The sequence below is a fragment of the Chelmon rostratus genome, chromosome 4 (genome assembly GCF_017976325.1).
Source record: "Chelmon rostratus isolate fCheRos1 chromosome 4, fCheRos1.pri, whole genome shotgun sequence".
Taxonomy (NCBI): domain Eukaryota; kingdom Metazoa; phylum Chordata; class Actinopteri; order Chaetodontiformes; family Chaetodontidae; genus Chelmon; species Chelmon rostratus.
In genome coordinates this window covers 21,135,726-21,158,400 of record NC_055661.1, presented here as the reverse complement: position 1 = coordinate 21,158,400, position 22,675 = coordinate 21,135,726, and the positions used below count along the sequence as shown (strand labels likewise).

At 41.0% G+C, this 22,675-nt stretch overlaps 2 protein-coding genes across 2 annotated transcripts in view; both read right to left on the bottom strand.

Moving 5' to 3' along the window:
• notch2 (notch receptor 2) overlaps positions 1 to 5,781 on the bottom strand; it is a 43,613-nt gene extending 37,832 nt beyond the window's left edge. Inside the window, exon 1 of the mRNA XM_041934550.1 lies at positions 5,460 to 5,781. Within this exon, the coding sequence (XP_041790484.1) occupies positions 5,460 to 5,532 (73 nt within the window). The 5' untranslated portion in view covers positions 5,533 to 5,781. The remainder of the gene's footprint in view (positions 1 to 5,459) is intronic.
• Positions 5,782 to 16,697: 10,916 nt separating this feature from the next.
• On the bottom strand, positions 16,698 to 22,675 carry sec22bb (SEC22 homolog B, vesicle trafficking protein b). The gene is made up of 5 exons (XM_041935267.1): positions 22,485 to 22,675; positions 20,621 to 20,730; positions 20,269 to 20,429; positions 18,623 to 18,769; positions 16,698 to 18,431 (listed from the first exon to the last, which is right to left on the bottom strand). The coding sequence occupies exons 1-5, from the start codon at positions 22,557 to 22,559 to the stop codon at positions 18,277 to 18,279; spliced, it is 648 nt and encodes a 215-aa protein (XP_041791201.1). The 5' UTR covers positions 22,560 to 22,675; the 3' UTR covers positions 16,698 to 18,276.

The window sequence follows — 22,675 nt, the reverse complement described above, 5'->3', positions numbered from 1 at the left end:
CTATGCACTTGACAATCCTTACTGTTAAACTCTGTATTTTAACCAGATAATCCCATGTCCCACTTAAATAATTCATCATAGGTAACCCAGAACTGATAGGCTTCCCTCCTTCTCCTGCCTGATGTGCCCTGCTTGGTTCATTACTCCATGCGCCCTGCCTGAATGCCCCAGGATTACGGGGCTGTGTTGGCCAAAGAATGCAGGCCGCAGTAATTCCCTGTTAATTTGCTAACCTGTTCAACAGTGCAGACACAACGCTGTGTAATCCCCTCGACCTTCACAGCAGCAAACACCGCCTCCTATAGTAACAGTGCATGCCTTTCATGCAGGGCATACACCGAGCTTCATGCACATTTTGACTGGTATTTATTTAATAGGAAAGGATCAAAGTCACTAATAGCAAACTCAAGTGGGCTGTATTAGCACAGGGAAGCAAAATGGTAACAGGCCCATACCTATGACTTTCACCTTGTCTGCTATGCATTTCAACTTCAAGACCTTAATCACAGTAGCTCTATGAGTTTACATCTATTCTAAGCCACCATGACGTCAGAGGCGCACACACATGCATATGTGCATGGAAATGCAGACACACTTACATCTGGTGGGCAGCTCCACAGATCTTCATCCACTGAGTCATAAGGTTCTACACATTATTTACTACTCTCTCCCACTACAACCAACAAGCACAGGACCGAAACATATGCGGTGGCCTGGCTTTTTAACTACACTACTAATCTAAAGGGTGGAGAAGGCTGAACTGAAAAAAAACCTGAAACATGAATGCACAGTATCTTACTTGGACTATGATGATAACCACATTTCCACAATACTGCAGTCATGTGATGCCAACGCGGGGTTGAGCTCATTACCGTCATCATTGTGATTTTTTGTGTTTCTGGTTTTTAGTGCTTATGGTGTGTGATATCAAATATAACAAACACATGAATTATTTTTTTAGTTATTATCATTGTCTTCATGCTATGTTGAAGGGCAGTTGCTCATCATTTCAGCTTCGTGCACTTTGGGGAGGGACAGTCCATTAAACATATGGGGGATTTCTTTTGTTTATTATTAATTTTTTCAAGGCTTGAGTACTTGTGATATCTACAACTTATGCTCCTCGTGTCAGTATAACCTTTAGTAACTATGGCTCTGTTCACTCACAGTAACTCCACTTCTGACACCATGTCACGTTGAGTTCTTTCAATAACTCTGACTAACTACTGTGTGTATGTTTTGGGGCTTTCATTAAATAGCACTAAACAGCATTTTGCAGTAGGCTAATTGAACAAACTCTGCTATTTTTTTACCCATGCAACCCCTGAACACTGATGCATGTTGATGTGGGACATCATGCATACCTGAGATTACACTACATGATTGGTTGACAAACTCAAACCAAGGCATCATGGGATTGATGGCACATTAATTAATGACAGAACATTAACCGTGAACGTATAAAAATACATAAGTCATCACAGCATGGATTCAGTGTAGGATTTATCATTATGAATTTACAGCAAAGTCTCCAAAAAGACACTGCAGTTCAAGACTGGATAGCAAATTCTAAAAGGGATATGATTGCACACCGGAGGCCACGTTGGAGTAGAGGAGTTGGCAGTATTGGCGATAAAACAACAAACCGCGGAGATACATTGCTTTTTCACTGCAGTAAGAATAATCCATACAATCACAGCCCTATACAGTTTCTTACTGAGGGAGCAGATGAGAAGAGATCTGACAGAAACCAAAGGGAAAGCTTGCAGGGTGTCACAGAGAAGATGTCTTAAGCTACATTATTAACACAGCCACAAAGCAGTGGGCAGAGTTGGTGGCCAGTAAATAATGCAGTGTTGTGGGCAGCTCAATAAATATCTTTGTCTTTAGAGCACAGGGCGAAGCATGGTGGAGATAAATCACATTTCACACCAGCTTGGGACAGATGCAAGTAAACCATGGGCGGCACAATTGCTGGCCTTTGTCAGTTTGTATTCACAATGCAATACATACACACACGCAAATAGATACACACACGCATGTCAGCTGTCTGCTGTTTGCACTGGGCAAATATATGCAACCATCCACATACCCACACCATCGAGGTAACACTATGTCGTGTGCTAGAAAGATGGCACCCACGCTTCTTTAAGAAGAGGATTGACATTCAGCCGGACTGTAGCACAATATTAACCATGTTCCTGCATTAACACAGACAGACTTCACTGACCTTTACAGGCCCTAAAAGTATTACGAAATGACAATCATTTAATCTCTTTGGAAGACATCATATACAGTAGAATTGTCTTTAGCAATATTTTCAACTCAAATAGCAAAATAAACCACAAGAACTTGTTGACAAATGCCAATGTACCCTCTGGTATGTCTGGTACAGGTAGTTTAGGAATGTGTCTGACATCACGTTTCGCAATCAGAGCTTGGTAACACTGAGCAAAAAGAAAATACAGACAGTATCATCTACTTCAGACAATAAAAATTGGCTGATTAATGTAGTACAGGGAATGGCCTGTGCCACATTTTCACTGTCTCTGGAATAATATACTTAAGCCATGCAGTGGCATGCAAACTTGTGATTAAGCATTTCCACTGCACCCTCTCCGCGGGGGTCATTGTTGTGGCCTGCAATATTGTGGTCCTGCATAGGAGTAAAGTCAAACTGTTCCTCCCTAACTGGGCTGTGATGCACTAAATGGAATGGCTTGGCATGTGTGATCAGGTAGGTGAAGAGGTACAAAGCTAATTTTTCACATTTTTATGTTCAGCAGATTGCAGCTCTTTAATGATCCACCCTCATGTGCCAAATTGTAGCTCTAAATGTCAGGTAAAGATACAGCCAGTTCTGCTTCAGAATTAAAGCTTTGAACTGGCAAACATCTGGCAGGCTTTTATTGTGAAGAAGCTAAAGGAAGCGCAGCTGTATTTTAATAATTGGTCTACATAGCAAGAAACACACATTTGCAGTTTCTTTTGGCAAATGAGTGAAACTGTGAAATAAAAAGCCACAAGCTACTGCTGCTTATTGCAGCATGGGCAAACCTCAAACCTTCCTCACATCATCAAGGTAAACAACACCTTCAACAATGCCATCTTGTCATATGGAAAACCACCTGTGCCTTGCATGAATCAGGCTGTGGTCACAGGAGCTTGCTGTGTGGTACATTACACCAAAGAGTCCCCACTATTTGGAAGTTCAGCATTAGCGCGGAAAAAGTATAGGTGGGGATGGAGAGGGGCAGGGAAAGAAAATCATGGCGCACAAAGTGTGTGTGAGTGAAAGAGACAGAGGCTGAACAGAGAGGGAGGGAGGAATGTCAAACACCAACAACATTCCACTGCCTCTCCTTGCACTGCCTGCAGCACTTTTACATTGTCTTTTCTTCTTTTGTGCAACTCCTCTGTTGAGAAGTCACCTATAGTCCAAGAAAACATGCATGAAAGAATAGCAGGGCTGCATGTATCTGTGGGCAGACACACAAACAAATATAGGTAGAAAAAAACATTACAGTATCACTGGGAATAATGTTAAATAATGATAAATTCAAGAAAAAGATCAAATTAGTATGGCACACTTCAAATTAAGTTTTCAACATTACATTCACAGATGAATAAAGCGACAAACAATGCATACTATCAAACTTTTTTTTTACATGTTTTTCTCTATTTTTTGTATTTTTTTCTATTTGTTTATTGGCGTTACAGCTGAATTAATGCCAACATGCTGTCTGTTGGCCTGCTAGACCTTCATCAGCTAACTCTTTTCGACTGTTTTAGTTGCCATGTGGTAGTGTGAGCCACAATGCCCAAAGGTACTTAATTTTTCAGCAATTTCTACACAAAACAACCTTTCATTCTGCAGAGTCTTTAGTAATGCACAGTGACCTGACCCAAGACCTAAAGACCTATTTAAGGACCTGCTGTTGTACTCCAATTAGTGGACCCTAATTAGTGCTTAATTAAAGACAGGTGCACTAGAAGGTAAACTAGCCATCCCTATATATGCTAAACACATACACACTGCTTGCAATTCTATGACAAATATACAGCACAGGTGCCGGATTTGAAGTATTAAGACCATTTCCAATTACATCTAGGTCTCACAAATATTTCTCAATCTTTGTACCAATTCCCTCCTTAGTATGTCACTTTTTAGGGCACTCACAGAGTGTGACCCAAACTTCTGAAGTGCAGGTTGCTGAAAAACTTGCAGCGTTAAAATGTACATTAGAGGTGCAACAATTAATCATTTAGCTGTTAACCATAAAATTAATCGCCAACTATTTTGATAATCGATTTATAAGTCAGAGTAATTCTTCAAGAAAAAAAGTCTGAATTCTCTTAAAAAAAAACTTCCATTCTCTTAAATGTGGATATTTCCTGGCGTCTTTACTTTATGACAGTAAAATTAACATCTTCGAGTTGTGGACAGAACAAAAAATTTGAGGTTGTCATGCTGGGCTTTGGGAAACACTGATCGACACATTTCACCACTTTCTGACATTTTATAGACCGGACAACTAATCGATTGATCGAGAAAATAATCTACTGATTAATCGACAGTGAAAATAATCATTAGTTGCAGCCCTGCAGTACATGCAATACATAGGCATGGTCTTGTAGAGGGAAAAATAAGTTTGTTTCCTCGTGAAACTCTATATAACCATAATTATGGGGGCAGATATTTGCCTTAAAATCCACAGTTTATCCACTCCTTCACTGTCAGCTCTCTTAATTCAGCAGGGCAGTCTAAACATGGTTAAGTGTCCATTTTGAATTCTTTCTCTTGCTCTTGCTGTTCAACATCTGGGCAGCGGTGCAACTCAGCTCAGACTGAACAGTCAGCAGTGGTAGGCCATAGTATCCATATTAACCAGACCTCAACAATCTTAGACACATGGTGACGTTATCCTCAGTTTTGGTGGCCTTGAGAGGGTGTGCAATCAATTCTAGGCTTTTAAACTATGTGAGAATGATCCATGAGACTTTAAGTATACAAGATGTATTAAGAGTGATGAGAAAGTCAGTAAAATAGCGCGAAATAATGAGTAAAGGTGAGCATAACAGTGACAGCCTAAACCTCTGTGAGGATACTATAGTAATATCAAAGCAACGTTAGCTAGCGTATGTTTTGGATAAAATGTCTTACCAACTCCTATTCAAACGCAGCAGAAACAAAACAATCACCACAAACTATTGTTAAAAGTCTTTCCAGAGGATAGTTATGCATCTAAGGTCAGTTGAAGGAAGAAGTTTCGCTTTTTCAGGTAACTTTTTCAAAGCAGCTCACCTAGCTAGTCAGACACAAGTGTACAAGCAGTGAATGTAGAGATGCTACGTCTGCTCCGCGTCCCGCTGATGCGGAGGCAACACAACGTGACAAGTTATGAATTATTAGAAGACGAAGAAAAAACAACACAGCTTTATCGTGATAACAAACTTACCCAGAGAGAAGTGAATGAAGCAGAAGACAAAGACTAGTGATTTGCCCGAGGAGAAACCGGGGATCTGCTCCATATTTTCTGTAAAATCCACATAAGGTCGCCAGCCCAAAGTTGAGTTGTCTCCGGGACGGTTACTTCTCAAAAAAAAGTATCGATGGAAACGGGTCGCACAAAAAATAAGCAAACGTTAAGTGTAGTGCCGAATTACAACATTTCAGTTGTTTTTTACATGTGTCCTACGAGCCGTTCCGTTAAAACCGTTTAAAATACTCATAAATCTAACTTCTACTAGCGACACACGGCAGTGAAAAAGTCCTCCACCTCTCTGAGTTCACCAGTCACTGAAGTCACTGCGGGCGAAAACACAAACAAATATCCTTCCGCCGAAGTCAGCGGGGATCTATCGTCGGCCTGAAAAGACGGTTAAAAACCTATTAAAAGCTTATATCTAACTCACATTTGTTTGTCGCCGATTCAGAAATTCCTCACAACTCAGCACGCGTTTTTACAACGGACACAACAGCCAAACAAGAGAAGTTAAAGTTTTCTTTCTCTGCGTCGCGGCGGCGGAGGAATTTTTTTTCTCATTTTTCTACTTCTCGGAGCCTGGTATGACTCAAAATTAACCCGTTCAATGATGCTTTTTTTTCTTTTTCTCTTCCATGAGCTGCGCGTTTTTTCCCGATATGTCTTTTAACACCCACTCTTGTTTTTTTCCGATACCATATTAGTTAAAGCCAGACTGTGTGCCAAGACTCAGGTCTACGGCGTTTTCAGGTAATTTATGTCCATGAGAAGCTAGACTGAAAGACTTTGCAGAGGCAGACAAAAAGGTGGGTGACGTTAAACAATGACTTGTAGTGATGTCCAAAAACACCTGTGCATACGTTTCCCAAAGCGTTTTAACGTTGCATGTTTTTCATTATTGAAGACTGATGCATGATTTTGGTACCGCGCATTAGGGAATGACAGGAAAGACTGAGCGTAGACAGGTGAGTGAATCAAGGTGAGTTTTCCAGGTTTTTAATCAGTCTGTGTGTACCTGCAGGTTTCAGCTTAGTCACCGCTTTCCAACGTGCATTGATTCCATTCCGCAAGTTAAATGTTGTTATAGGACTAATTAGGTCAGAGTCATATTCAAATGTTCAAATGTAAGTAAGGAATTGTGAGAGGAACACACTATAAGTTACACATTAGAGTAATATTGTTTTCCAAAAGGAAAACAGTACCATAGCTAGCGAAATGAATAGGCAATTTTAAAAATAATTTTATCATTTGACAGAAAAGATAAGTCAATTAATTGATGAGTTGAACAACACAAACTTAATCAGCAACAATTTTGTTAACTGATTAGTCGTTAAAGTCAGTTTTGACAGAAAAATGCCAAACGGTTTTGGTTCCAGCACACTAATGTGAAAACTGGCTGTTATTTTATGATTGTGGATTTTGATATTAATGGGTTTGTGACTGCTAGTGGGACAAAACAAACAACGAAAAGAAATCACATGCTCTGGAAAATGATGACAGGCATTTCCATTTTCATTCTGCATCAACAGAGTAAATGATAATCCTGTTCATCAGTAAAGTTGAAGCCACAGTTGTCACACAGGTGAGGTTTAATGCTGAGGTTGTCAGTTGCATACATAATGAGGCATTTTTCCTGATGTTTGCCAGGAAAAAAGTATTTCACAATAGTTGATCTGTCTCTAATCCCGCCTTTGTTTTGTTTTTCTGCAGAGCAAAGTGAGATTTAGTATCTCAAACACAAGAGCACCCCAGCACTGCCCTTTAAACTCCCTCACTCACTCTATCTTTATAAACTGTTAGTGACCACAGTAATCCCAAACTAATTATCCCTTATCAGCCTGAATGATCCAGGTGTGAATCACTGGCTCATCACAATAACAAGACCACGTCTCATCCCAGTGATTTGTTTGTCTTTACACCCCGTTAGAGAAACATTGCCGGGCCTCCTGCTGCTGCGACCGGCCCTCTGTCCTCTATTCAACCCTGCTGAAAGGCCTGGAAACAGGGGGAGCAAATTGATCTCCTCAGGGGTCCGTACTGACAATGCTTTTGTTGCTGTGGCCAATGTCAAGCTCTTGCTCTCCATGCGTGGTTGGGTGTCAGGTGCTGGCACCACAACAAACGCTGTTCAGGCATTTGGTCAGATGCTGTTTTTGTTGATAAACCACGTCTTGTGTTTGCTTGTTCTTCTTATCTATCACCAAAGCATATAAATTCACTGCCGCAGATGCATGGCTTACTGAGTTATTCATTTTATTCAGAATTCCCCCTGCTACACTTTGATAATCTCATATTTAATAGTAAAGCCAGTGGTCATGTGAGCCAGTAGTAATATGATATAAATCACAACAGAGGGTCACTTTGTCTGCAGCACTGTTTTCCTAATGATGTCACCCCAGATGTGGGCTTATATAGTCTAGGAAACATGGGGTGAGAAAGGGTGTGGATCTGCCTCGTGAGCAAAAAACGCTGATTAGTTCCTCTTTGCCATTGCGCAGATGAAAGACTTCTCCCACAGAAGTCTGACACAGTTTCGAAGAAGAAAAATAAGTCATTTGAAAACAGAGTGTTGGGAAAGCTCAGCCTCACCGATGCTCTAAATCCCTTTGAGCGACTTTTTGTATTAAATGCACTGACGACTCCAACTTCAGATCTCTTGCTTGAGATGTCAGTTTCTCAGATGACAAAAGCATGTTACATAATTCCATCTGTGGTAGCACTGAAATCATTTACACCGTGTTTAAAATCATATTTATTAGCAGCAAATACTGACAGAAAGCAAAGGAAATCAACCAGGACTTTAATGCAGCACATTTTTTGGGTTGGCTGCACGAGTATTAGTTTTTTGTAGGTCAGGTATGCCACAGAGGAGTAATAAAACTCGGCCTGGATCAGCGCCATCGACCTCTGCCATGCTGGTGGGAGAACCACTTTCATCACCGCTGGGGCTCTTCACACTGATTTGGAGCTCATCAGTCAGAGTGACTCCAGCTGTCTGCCAGTAGATTTATACTGCAGAACATGGTGTTCAGGGGGCAGATTAATGACTGATTACACTGGAGACAGTGTGTGTTCTTGTGCACTCCCCTCAACCATAAACACGCCTTCTCTCCCCAGTGTGATAGCCATGGGAAACCAAATCAGCGCCTGTCATTTAAGAAGTCACCCGGCCTTTACGTTCTAGGATGGCTGGCAGCAGAGGCAGTATGAAGTGTATATATGATGCCTGTCTATAATTAGATGTGGCAAGGACTGATTCACTTTTCCCGGCTGTGGCGACTGATTTGCTCTCATAAACAGTTGTACATAACTGTGGCAGGTTCATTGGTTCTGGATGCTTCCGTGTGCTTCAGAGACACGTTATTATAATTACACTTTTTGCACAACAGCATGTCGCTAATCATGCTGATAACCTTTAATGCAGCTATGTATGCTTCACCGAGATCAGGTTTAGTTAACACAAGTGTTGACTAGCAGGCATTTTGTGCTGGCTTCGCTGAGATGAGGCATTCACGAACCTCGAGCATTGGGTGTGAAGTTTTGATGCCTCCTGTGCCCTCATCGGGCTTTTTGCACATGCTGTGACGGAAACACCGTCTCTCTAACGTCGTCTTTACTATGTAAGCAGATATAGGGGACAGGAAGCTAAAGGGGGTATATTTAGGGTTGATTATCACCTCCTTACACTGACTTGTTTCAACTGCTGTAAAAGAAGCAGCACACACTCTGTAAAAGGCTGAAAGATCCGTGGATATATATTGAGTTAAAGGTTTTACTTAATCATAGGAGCTGGGGATGGAAGGTGGTGTATGCTCTGAGGATGTGAGTGGTTCAAACTTAGCATATCAGATCAGTTGAGTTTCAGATCTCCTTGACACCGGCATCAACAGGAAAAGTTTGGCCACAAGAGCCAGGTCATCAAGATGAGAAGCGGCATGGTTTCCAACTTACAGAGAGGTGCAGAGCTGATAAAAGGGTTTCAAAGTATTTAATCACAGTAACTCATTTTCCTGTGTGAACTGGTGGTTATATGAGCCAAATGTCAACATCGGGGCAGATAATGCGCACATAAATTAAAGAAGCACACAAATCAGCACTGCATCTGTGTAATCATTTACTTGGTTGGACCTGGGATCATTTTAAGAGAAAGTAAACATGCTTGTGTAAGGTTTTTTTTTTTTTTACTGGCCAGGGTTTTACTGTGAAATATTATACTGCAGAATAGCCATAGATGCAAAATTTCTAGTGTAATCATTGCATGTAATCACTTCAAACTGATTTACTGTGACCTTACAGTGCATTAACATTATGCTGAGGTTATCATTTGATTGATCCTCAAGAATGACTTTATAAACACCCATCACTTAGCCAACAGCGTCACATTGCAGACGTAATGCAAAACAAGAAAAAAAGCTGTATCACCATTTTCAGCAGATCTCATTAGCTGGTCATACCCTGTAGCCTTCGACATACAGTATATGTCACAGTAAAAAATTGTTTTTGCAGTTCTCAGCATCCTCGAGGAAAGCAGGCATTTTGTGAGTGTGAGAAATCAAGATGGTGTGTGAGCGAACGTGTGCGTCATGGCGTTCCACAGTGGTCAAAGGTGGAGAGTCAGCGAGCGCGAGGGCCCGATGTGACCGAGCGTGATGTGGGTAGAGACCTCAGCCAGGGGGTCCCTGATGAGGAGAAAAGAGGAGCTGGCAGAGAGGTGAGGAAACAGGTGATGAGGGAAAGGTGTGAGGAGGAGGCGTGCATGTGAACACATCCTGTAAGGTGACCTACGGCTCTGGCAGGGCCAGGTGGACAGGAATGTGCTGTTGTGTGTGGATGGGATCCTCCCTTGAGCGCCCCTGCCTGCCCACCGTCACCCCACACTAGCAGGCTATTTATATTGCACTGTGGGAAAATAACGGCTCCAGCAGTGTCATCTGGGTTCTGCAAGGTTTATACTCCCCACCCACACTCACTCTCTCTCTCGCTCTCACACACACACACACACACAAACACACCACACTTCCCAACTCCCTCAGTCACAAACAACTTCAGGACAAATTAAAGCATATGGCCTAACTGATATATCCGCCTTGTACACTGGCATTATCACTGCTGGTGCTCTCAATTACCCTTGAGCCATGCTAACACAAGATTCAGCTGTCTTCACCTCACAATGGACGATTTAGAGTTGACATACAGTAGATGTTTGTGCAGAGGGGTGAATTGTAAAGTTAAAAAGACATGGCAAGACTACAGTTTGTGTTGCCTTTGAGTAATACTGGGACTGACTTGGAAACAGATCCTGAGTACTTTAACAGCATTTTAAATACACACACACACGAAGACAGCATGCACACACTCATGCATGCAACATTCTCATTTGCAGAGCGCAATCGGCCCTCTAACAGTCATACGCAACTGTGCCTCTGGGATGAATATAGTTTTACTGTCTGCAGCAGGAAACAAATATGGAGCTAAAAATATTATAAAGGTGTAAATGATAAAATATTTAAGCATGCAAACATGCTGCAGCTGAATGGATGTAACACTAGACTCAAAAACATGTTTCCACAAAAGACCAATTGGAGTCACATTTTGAGCTATCCCTATAGTTTGCTGTTAGTTTTGGGTGGCTCCTATAACCTATAATTCAGTGAGGAAATCACAAATAGGATGATGGATAGAATTCAGTGTGGAAAGATTATTGACCAAATTATGGTCACTGCACTGTGGCAGGGGGCCAGATTAACCCAAAATGAGCATATGACTGTTATGTAACCTAAACCCTGAATTATCTTGCGGATTTTTGACAACGCACTAAACACCCTTCACCGAAGTTAAAGATGAACAATGATGTGTTTTAGATGACTTTATGGTGGACAAAAAAAACAACTTGGCCTGGTTGTTGTTGACCGCTTTAAGGGTGGAGGTATGTTTCAACGGTGGGAGTTGGTGGGACCTGAAGTTAACACCACGACCTCCTGCCAGCTCCCACCCAAGGTCGTCTCAATTGTAGGGACGCACGTTGAAGTACAGATGATACGTGCACATGAGCAAACGTGTGCGTGCACCAGCTGCAACACATAAACACACAAAAATACGTACTAACACGCACATTCAGACCATCAGTCATCATGCCCCGGCCCCTGAGGCCCAAGGTAGCAGCAGGTCGAACTAATCTGCCACAGTCCATGATGTTTACCACACGGATGGGATGAGAACGCCAGGCATAGGACAGAAAGGAGAAATGATACTAAAAGATATTAAAATATGGTGTGTGAGCTATCAGGTGCATGAATGACCAGTTTTGCTTTATTCTGCAAATAAAGAAACATATACTGTAACACATACAAATATAGACAAATCACAGATGACCTGCAAAGAAAAAATCAGATTCAAATCATATGAAACATGCAAGCAAGGAAAAATATTAAAAACTTCTACCTTTAGTCTGTCATCACTGTCTGTGACTGATTTGTTTCTCCCTGGCTGAGCATTTTTTTTTTTTTTTTTTGCAATTTCTCCATGCTCAATTCATAACATGTGTGCAGTGCAGACCCTGTTTTTCCTCTGCATATTTGTGTGTTTAACTCACATGCTGAAAGTTATAGAGAGTGTAAAGTGAGTGAGCTCTGCATATCTTCCAGGGTTAATTGTATCATAAATTCACAAGCTGCTAAAAGACAGGCATGGCTGGAATTCACACTTGATCCCTCACTTTGTCACAAGCACAACACACTGTGTGTGTGTGTGTGTGTGTGTGTGTGTGTGTGTGTGTCAGATGTGACTATTAATAAATCAACTGTCTATCTGAAGAAATGGTGAGATAAAAAGGTAGTTCTGGGAAATCAAAGAAAAATATTCAGCCGAAACTGTAAATTACATTAAAATATTAATCTGGGACATTTTCAGAACTTCTCACCAGACATTGACTCATGGCTCTCAGTACAAAGCATCTCTCCCAGTGTGACATACATTTACGTATCTAAATGTCCTCTGTTCTTCCTCTGTCTCTTGCTTTCTCTCACATTTCCGTCTTCCCACCTTATATCCTGTTTTTGTGTCTGGCGTATTCTTACCCACCTAAAGGGCAATTCTGTCACTCAGTATGAGATGTGGGTATATATGCAGCCCTGGGAAAAAAAAGTCTAATTTATTGCAACAGTTTTATAACAGAGTTGAGTCTTTTTTAAATAGTCTCCTGCAGTATTACGACGCCGGGGTGTGAGGTGTCATCATCGGTCTGGGACGAGGTGATAAAGAGTACACAGAGCGCAGAGCAGGTCCAGGCTTGTGGAAAACACTGCACACTGACCCCCCCTGTGAGAAGTTCCCAGTTCCCAGGACCCGGTGTGTACGTTTGGGGGGCAATAACTCACCAGGTCCATTGACTTCCTCTTTTGGCCCTCTGTGTTTTATGACCCTCTCCTCTGCCATACAGCTGCTGTCTCTGCAGCTTCCCTTTGCTCTGATTGGGTTAGATGGGAGTTTGAGGGAAGAAGATGAAGGAGAGGAGACTGGGGAAGCAGCTGGGATGATGTGGGAAGCTGGTTTGATAAGGGATGGAACGTGTTTTTATCATGACCATTAGAGATGACAAGATGGAAACAGCTTCTCTTGTTGTGGTCCACATCTGCCCTCCCACCACACTACAATATGAACAGAAGAAACCAGCTGTCTGATAATCAGATCAATTTAATTTCCATATTATTTCTATTTGAATGGCCAAAAAATGGACATGTGGTACATGAGGTCAAGAAAATGAGTTTTCTTTCAAATGTGCAGGTGGGAAGACACTTAAAATTCTTTTGAAGTGTCTGCTGTGAGTTTACATGAAATTATCATGAAACGCCCGTTACTCTGCTGATCTCCTGACTGTTTCACAGGGGCCACCAGCAGGTTCACATTTGTTTTTTTTTTGAGTGAAGCAGCTCAACAACCATAGGATGCCTTGCTATGAATTTTGGTACAGACGTTCACGGTCAGATGAGGATGGATTTTGAAAACTTTGATCCCCTGACCTTTCATCTAGGGCCATCAGACATCAGGTCAACATTTCTGTTTGTCCGAGGCCTGCAGAACCACTCACATTCCAATCAGCCTCCATTGCACTTTGTGTTTCGCACTAATTAGCAAATGCTAGTAAGCTAGCACACTAAACGGTGACCACCTGCCTAACATCTGCATGTTACCATTGTCACTGTGACCCTGTTAGCATGCTGACATTAGCATTTAGCAAGTACAGCTAGCATGGTTTTCTAAATAAATATAAATTGCTATAAGCTCTTTTTAAGTTTACATACCACACTGTGCCAATTGTTGATATTAAGTGTATTCTGTACAGTATTTAATGTCATATGCACATTGTTTTGAGCAACTAAGAATGAATTTGTGACCGTTTTAAGGTGAAACTTGTGCTTGTTCTGAACACTGGCTGAGAACAGCCCACTCGGTAAAATTAACCCAGTGTTGTATCTGTGCTGTACTGGTTCAAACTGAGTTAGTTTTTAACTCAGTGATTTTTAGTGTGTTGGTTAAATTGTCTGCGGGTGTCTTTTTGTTTCTTTTTTGTCACATCCTGTCAGAGATCGAGGTTTCCTCACCCTCTGCTCTGTCAGGGTGCAGCAGGACAGACCTCTTTCAGACACGTGGGGCCTCCCATTAATGAGATCATATCAGTGAGGTTCAGTGGACATAGGGCACACTGGGGAACAATCAATGAATTTGCATGTTAGCGAGTCACCTGCTTGCCAAGTTTCATGACTGAAACTCTCTTGCTGTGTCTGAATTTGCATGAATTTGTTCCAGTGACTTTGAGACGAAGTGGCTGGAGGTGAAGGTCAGGGTCAAGGTCGCGCTGTTTTAATGTCCTGTTTCTTTAAGATTGCACAAGAGTCTCCAAGAGAAGTCGAGTGTGGGTGGACAGTCTCTGTGGTTGTGTCTGTGTCTTGACAGGAAATTTAATCAAGATAGATTGAGATAGAGACTAATATGAGCTGGCAACAGTACACGGCACAGGTTTTTTCTCTTGATAAATGTGTAGAAGGCAATGCAACCTTTCTACCCGCGGTTGTGAGTGAGTCTGTGTGTGTTTAAATCAGCCTATGTGTGTTTAGTACATGCGCCGTATTCCTGACCCCTGATCACACAAAGTATTTTAATCCAATCAGCTTCGTTTTCACATGACTGTCACACACTCGCTGCTGCTATGGTAACCTGCAGAGGAAGGAGAGAAAGTGCCGGAGTGCGAGACGGGTATGTTGTCCTCGCTTTAATCGCTGTGACATTTACACACACATTATCACACACATGGATTTTACACTTTAACCCTCGAGTTTCTCTTCCTCGTTCGAGATTTTTTAAGGTGATGACAGTGTTTGAAAATTTAAATGGGACAGGAAATTCAAGGGTTCTTTCTTTTACGTGTCAGCTTCAGAGGTTTAAATGTAGAGTCAATGACTGAGCAAATGATGACAAATTTATAGAGTGTGACCGAAACTGACAGAGGACACACAGGACAGACAAGGCTGCAAATATGAGCACAGTGTCGCACACGGCAGTGCAGGTAAAAAAAAAAGAAAAAAGGAAGGTTTGCAAAAATCATCTTTCAGGTAATGAAAGTTGTTTTAGTGGAACAGGACTACAAAGTAAGATAACTTTGATCACAACTGGGGCCAAACTCACAAATACCCGCTTCCCTTGAGAGGTGAAAAGGTTAGCATGTGCCCTGTGGTTTTGCTTCTGGCACGCTACCCTCTGCTGCTTCTCATTTTTTCTCGAACATTTCCTGTTATATGTCAAGAAGAAGAATCAGACTGATGCTCTGTACAGTTCTGGTAGTTGCTGCATTTACTGTTACGTGCAAATACAGCCTCTTACCCCGGAAGCTGCAGCCTGTATTTTTTCCCATCTTTTAAAACAAACCTATGATTTGGGGCTCAGCTAGCAGGCGGCCGGCTGTCAGCAGCAGAAGTTGCAAGTCAGGGAGATTTGGGCCTCTTTTTTTGTTGTTTTTTCCAACTGCATCAGCGCAACAGTGAGCAAAGAACTCTACCTGCTGGTCAAGAGTGGGATCACCAGACTTTATGGTGAATCACCATGAAATTGCATCAGGGTAAAGTTTAAGTATTTCTGGAAAATGACAAAACAGTAGCTGTGGAAACGACACCGACTGCCTGCGGCTCTTTCCACTGAAACCTTTTGTAGATCTAAAAGAAATATCTTGATCAAAATAATATAATAACACAATACCTGGCAGTGTCCGTGAGTCACTGAGTTTCCTACTCAGAAGTTGGGGCTGACTCTATATTTTTTCATTTATGTTTTTCCCCATTATATGTCAATAGATAGTTGTTTTCCTAGAAATCTTTTGCATACTGTACATTACTCAGATGGAGAAAAGAAAACCTGTTTCTCACACTCAAATTATAAACGATATGAAATGATATTTTGTAGTTAAGTTTTTTAAACATGTGCATTTCATCATGATTAAATACAGTCCAAGCATGCTTATAGTGTATATAGACATGCTTGTTTGCATATATAACCACCTGCATCATGTAATCTATTGCATTAAGCAGTTGCATTCAGCTTTGTTATCCTTGTTTTGTGCTGCATGTCTATTTCTATCTTAAAGAAATTGTTCTTGGAACTGTGTGAAATACTGAGAGGACACTTAAAATGTCAAATTCCTTGTATGTGCACACATACTCTGCAAATAAAGCCGAGTTCCTGTCTTAAAAAAAACACCTTAATAACTTGCTTTTCAATCGTCTAAGAACAGGATCATTAGAATAGTAATTTGGCAGTTTGCAGTCCTGTGTATGTGTATTTGTAATGCAAGCATCTCTATTTGCAGCCCCAGTTTAACTGTGTATATTTTATTCTGCTTGTATATTTTATTCTGTTGCACATTTCACTTCCATATTTTATTGTTTAGTATATTTTATTGCCTTAGTATATTTTCATTCTGTTTTATTTTTAATTGCTTTACGAATATTTTTATTGCATGTAGGTTTATTTTATTGTAGTTATCTTAATTTTATTCTTTTTAGTCTTCTTATCTTTCTTACTATCTGTTCCTAACATGGGGGTTGCAATGAAAATTTCATTGGCATGCTCAATGACAATAAAGACTCTTGAATCTTGAGTTGAAGAGCACCTGATAGTCATCAATTCAACTAAAGGTCCTCTGACAGAAAGGAGGTGCGTTTTGTGCAAATGATTTTATTCATAGAGAGCAGACAGAACGGAGAAAGAGACGGTGTTCTTTTCCAGCCGTGAGCAGACGGCGGCGGCCGAACACACCTGTGACTCTCAGCCTGAATCCACTTTCAAACTGAGTCTACAAGTGTAAACTTTATACAAAATAACAGGACCAGACACCTTTTTTTTTTTTTTTTAAACACCTGCGAACAGAAAGGTGCTGGTCCACACAGTCACGGTGGAAGAGATCATAAAGGGAACGTGGACACACTTTATTGAGGTCAGGTTAGGGACTGTACAAAAATGCTTTTTATGGGGGAGGGGGGATCTTACATTTCATTTCTTTAAAAACATGGCCCTCCCCAGTGTATTTTCTTTGGACTGTCTCCTTTGAAAAAAAAACCTGCATAAATAAAATGGATCAGATTTGAAATCGATAATAAACCTCAATATGTTATTGGAATAATACATTACAATACAATAGCCTTTAATACCTCATATATGGCAACATAAAATGATGAACAGCTACTTTCTATTTTAGACTAAAGAGACAGTGACTAAAAGGCTAAACTTGAATTACAATGCAGGCTAACTTTATAGGATACTTCAAACTTTATATTGTGTTTCTCATAATTAACATACTGGTCCTATTAGCTAATTGACTGCGATGGGAAAAATGCAAAAGCATGACAGGATTGTTGGTCTTAACAAACGTTTAGAGACTATTTTATCTCACAAGGAAGGCTGAAATCTAAATTTGGGGTGAGTAAAACAAAATGACCCTCTCCTGTTCTCCCTTTCCTTTCCCTTTAGCAAAAACAAATCAACCTCCCCTTTTCCTGACAACCCTCCCAATAATTTTTGTACAGTCCCTTGTAGGGTCACTGACATCCCATAATGGCAGAAACATCTGTTAAATCAGACACAGGTGAAATGGCATTTTGCAAGTATTCCATACAGTATTTTTGAAAAAACAATCTACTTAAATTACTTTTGCAATGTTGTTGCTGAATGAACGGTATGTTTTCCTAACATTTTTAACTGTTGTACCTGTCAAGCCATTACTACTGTGATTATAATGCTAATGAACGCAGATACCCATATGATGTGCTCAGGTTAAATAAAGTTATGTTTTTTGTTGCTCTCTTCCGTGTTATTAGACAGTATACAAGATTAAATCAGTCCTGTTATAGTACAGTACAGCTTTGGAAATTTCAGGAAATTCCTTTTTCTCTTCATTTTCCCCCCACACTTCAAAACCAATCACCATTAATTGCCTTCAGAAACAAAAGCAATCAACCCACACGCACACAGCCAATCACTCATTTCCTCTTAACCTATCTCCAGGGCAACTACTAGCGGATTACTGTGTAATTGTCAATAATAAAACTATGTGTTGTGACATCATTTATATTCAGATCACACATCCATGGACAGGCGAGAACAAAATGGGCGGTGGTATGTCTGCAAAGTCTTATTAAGAGCAGGGATTCTGTTTTTAGTCGAAGGTGACAGCTTCTTAGTGTCTGCAGGTTCTGTGCAGCTCATTTTCCACGAATACCTCCTTCCTCTTCTTCTCTGTTCTGTCTCAGAGCCACCAGAAGCGCACATAGACAATGAGCATGATGAAAAAGACACCGCCGGCTGCCAGCTTGGCATAGGTGGAGCGGGTGTTCAGATACTTGGCGTCGCTCCTGTACTTCTTTGACAGGCTGGACAAGTTGCTGGCCTTGGAGTCTAGTGCTGCAGGGAGGAGAGACCGGAGCAGAGGGAGAAAGGGTTCAAAACAGATGAGGAGATGTGGAAAAGGAGGAGGGGGGTGACACAGAAAAGGACAAAAATCAAGGAATCTGAGAGCATCCTATTCTCCAGATAATTCAGAAAGACACTGCATCCGAAGAGACCTGACCGGGCCTGCGTTCACATGGACTTACCAGAGAGAGCCTCTCCTCTCTGCAGCACCTCCTCTATGTTAGCCACCATGATCCTCTGCACGTCCTGGAGCTCTGTGTTGATGCTGCCCAGATTCCTTCTCGCTCGGCTGTCAATGTACGACTTCTTGGTTTTTTGGATGTAGGTGTCTGGCGAGGGAGCGGCAGAAAAAATAAAAAGCAGTTAATGGAACGTAAATAATGTAGATGACTTACAGCACTGTGTTCTGCAGGCCTCTGAGCCCTTCTCTGATAGATCTAATAAGAGACTTAATAAACTAAAGGTGAAGATCCACTTAATGCAGAGCAGTGTTTGACTTTTTTGACTGTTTGATTTTCTCTGGGACACAAGCAGCATTGTTTTTCAAGGTTCTGTGGGACGGCAGCTGATGCGGAATTGACCAGCGATGCAAGAAAAGTGAGTCGTAAGTTAAAAAATGTAAACTTGGAACTGAGAGCACGATCAGCCTGGAGGCAGTGTTGTTCCAAAGAAAGGGTGATGCAATGGTGGGCCGGTGAGATGTAGCCCACAACAACAAGCCAACAGAGGGGAGGCAGTGTTGCATGATTTTCTACTTCCAGTGGGCTTTCACCGTAAGGAACTCTCTTACAGCTTTAAGGCTGAAAACCTTTCACTTTAAATGCTTTATAACCCAAAGTTTTGACTCTGTGTAAAACATAAATAGAAATATAATGCAATCATTTACAAAAAAACTGTTTACTGAAAACAGTTTTACATTGTTCCTGAGCCCATGTAGTAACATCCTTTATACAATCATGTGTTCACAAAGTGGTGAACCTTGACTAAGTCTTTCCAGGATGCTCCTTTCATACCAATTCATGATACTATCACCTGTCACCAATCAACCTGTTTACCTGTGGAATGTTCCAAACAGGTGTTTTTGGAGCATTCACCAACTTTCCCAGTCTTTTGTTGCTGAAACATGTTGCTGGCATCAAATTCAGAATAAGGATATATTTACAAAAATCAATAAAACATTACATATATTCTCCTTGCACTGTTGTCTGTTATGTCAAAAATGATTAGCAAGTTATTACATTCATTATGTTTTATTGATGTTTTACAGTGTTGGAATTAGTTGTATGAGCTATGCACCGATCCACCATATTGTTATCATGGCCCAGTTACATGGTACAGGTTCTGCAATGCCATTACAAGAAACAAATACGTCAGTTTCCTTCATTAACTCAGGCCAAATCAGTTGTAGTGCCACTTTTATGTTGCTTTACATAATAATTAGGAGTTCCACACAATGAAATATCTAGATTTTAAATTTGGGAAAAAACATAGCACTGGTTCTGGAGTGACCTGGATTCATTATTGGCCTCTACCCTGAAGTATCAGAAGAGGAAAAAAAGGTATCACGAGAGAGGAAGTCAGATTGGTGGATCCCTGGCTTTGTTTTTACTGTGTAATGTAATGTGTCATTAGGTCTGTCACAGTTATTACTAAATTGCCTGATCGCAATTGTTTGAGTTGACACTGATAATTTTGCATAATCATTAGAATTGTTTTGTTTCACTTGTATAAAAACAGCTGGATGAAACTAACAGAAATGTCATATTTCATATTTCAATCCGCCCAGAGAGCAGTAATTCAGCTGCTCCTGGCTTTCTTTTCTTCTTACCAAATTCAATGAAGGAGTAGGGCCGGGAAACTGTGGGGACCTTCTTTCCGTGCTGCTCATGAAACTCTGCCTGCAGGTCTTCTAGGTAAGCAAAGGCCAGCTTCTTAGGAAAGCTAGCCTCACACAGCACAAGGTAGCACACACCTTTCTCTATAAAATAGCTGCAAGGAGAACATAAAAATGTCATGAGAATTTGAAACATGAAGTTGGTATGGGCAGTTCATGCATGGATGCAGGTTGAAAGCAAGCTAAAAACTATTATGGAAATAATAACATTCTAGATTTATCTTGGTGTGTTAAACGTTTGAAAATTCAGCTTTTCAACTGATTTCATGTTCTTTTTCATACTCACTGAAATGCCATGGAACCAGCCTCTAAAGTGCAGCGCGTGGGACTCTGCTCATTGAGTTTCCTGAAGAGCTGCTTAGCTTGACTCTGATACTGCTGAAGGTCCCGACCCAACTAAACAGACCGAAAAAAAAAAAAAAGCCAGTTACCACACGACTCGCTCACATCTCACACAGAAAATATGGTGTTTGATCATTTGGTGAGCAGCATTTGCAGGTAGGTACAAGCAAATTTCACTATTTTAGCAGCAGACATGAAGGTCAAAAATTTGAATGTGTTTGACAAGACAGACAAAAAAAAAAGCAACCACCTACAGTCCAAATTTCACACTATTTCCTTGATGGTGTTGATTTCTTGCCCTTTAAAGTGTGCTGAAAATGAATAGTTGGCATAAAAGACCACAGACAGAGACTGAAGGCAATGCTTTAAAACAGAAAAAATAGCCACTCCAGCTGTTTTGTGATCTATTGTTTAAGGTCAGCATTTAGCTGGTGGAAGCTGGTGGATTCATTTCTCGAGCGTCGCTGACTCTAGCACATGAGTCTTTACAGCAACACTGTAGCATCACAGAAACACGTATGATGAAGCACAGAGCAGAGACAAAACAAACCTTTTCACTTCCCTTTTTGAAAGCAAATAAGAGAGTAAGGGAAAGATGTTAGACTCCTGGCAATTCATGCTCAGACAGAATAAAACAATAGGTTACAATGCCATCCATTTTTCTCAGTTTTCACATGTTAAGTTGACATTGGTGTCCCAGGCCACGTCAGTCAATTTCACTCAACCGGAAACAGTTACAGCCGGTAATCAGGGGGAAAGCCCAAACATTTGTGACGTCACTGGGATGTAAAATAAGTGAAGAAAGAGGCGACTACACTGCCGTGATATGGTAAGTTGAGTTGCATCACAACAACAAATCTTAGATTCAAAACTGCTGAAAGACATATTACAATACACCATATGACTTCATATAGTCAGCATTTTATTCAGAATCCTCTCTGCGGGTCTAAAGATGTTTAGACCTCTGAAAACCAAGATATGTAAACTGTAAACAGCATCTTTACCTAAAGAAAAAAAACAGATACTGGAGTTTTGAGGACAATATTGATATAGACAAAATCGATTACCAATGCATTACCAAACACATAACATAGACATTTTTGATAGAGTCTCGGCAAACATTTGACAGTTGAAAAATAAACATGTTTGTGCCTCTGGTGGTCAAATTATGTAATAAAGACAATGTTTCTAATTCATGTCAATCACATCTTTCTGTAAAATTTCTTATTACTTATTGGCCAACATATATATATGTGTGATAAGCTAAGCCTGACATACATATTGAACAGGCTCTAAGGTGAAATGATCATGAGAAAAATGTCAAACAATGCCTGTACACAGGCGTTGTTGACCTAATGATGCAATTACACCTGATAAAAGGTTTTGCAGCCCTTTGTTTCTGCAATAACATAAGGACACGTCTGATTGTGGACTGCAGATTCAAGAGGTTTCTAAAGACCTAACTTGGACTGTCTTCAGGCTCAGAAAGAAGCTGCAGCAGAAGTTTCACTTAGCTAACTGGTGAAGTTGTGCAAAGTTCAAAGGAGCTGGAACAGGATATGAATAAGGTCAGGACTGTAACACAAGAAGACTTTTCTTTACAGACTCTGAGGAATGACTCAGTTGCATTATGTAAATAAAAGGCTGGCTCGGCGTAAAGGTACACAGGCCTGCAGTTGTAGTTAGTGTTAGCTAACGTGTCACCATAGCATTTGTACAACATAGAGGCATTTACAGCAGAAGCCTGTAGTGATAACAGCAACCAGACAGCTAGCGACCACACAGACAAAATAGCTAAATGTTTTAACCTGCTCGTCCTCCTGCATTGAGGCGGCTAACGGCAGCCCGTCAGCCAGCCGAGCGATCATCGTCAGCAGCACCATCTCTCCGCAATGTCCGGGTGTTTCTCCGCAGCCCGCTAAACGCTACAGGTAACTGATACCAGTGTTTGACAGGCTGCAAACTGACAACACCACAGGTCTGATGCGCTGAGCTGGCC

What these genes read in the sequence shown, in the direction of transcription:
- sec22bb (XM_041935267.1), bottom strand. Translation starts at nt 22,559, where the DNA reads ATGGTGCTGCTGACGATGATCGCTCGGCTGGCTGACGGGCTGCCGTTA. An exon ending in CTACTCCTTCATTGAATTTG is followed by an intron (nt 18,770 to 20,268) that starts GTAAGAAGAAAA and finishes CTCCCTCGCCAG; the next exon opens with ACACCTACATCCAAAAAACC. An exon ending in GAGAGGAGAGGCTCTCTCTG is followed by an intron (nt 18,432 to 18,622) that starts GTAAGTCCATGT and finishes TCCTCCCTGCAG; the next exon opens with CACTAGACTCCAAGGCCAGC.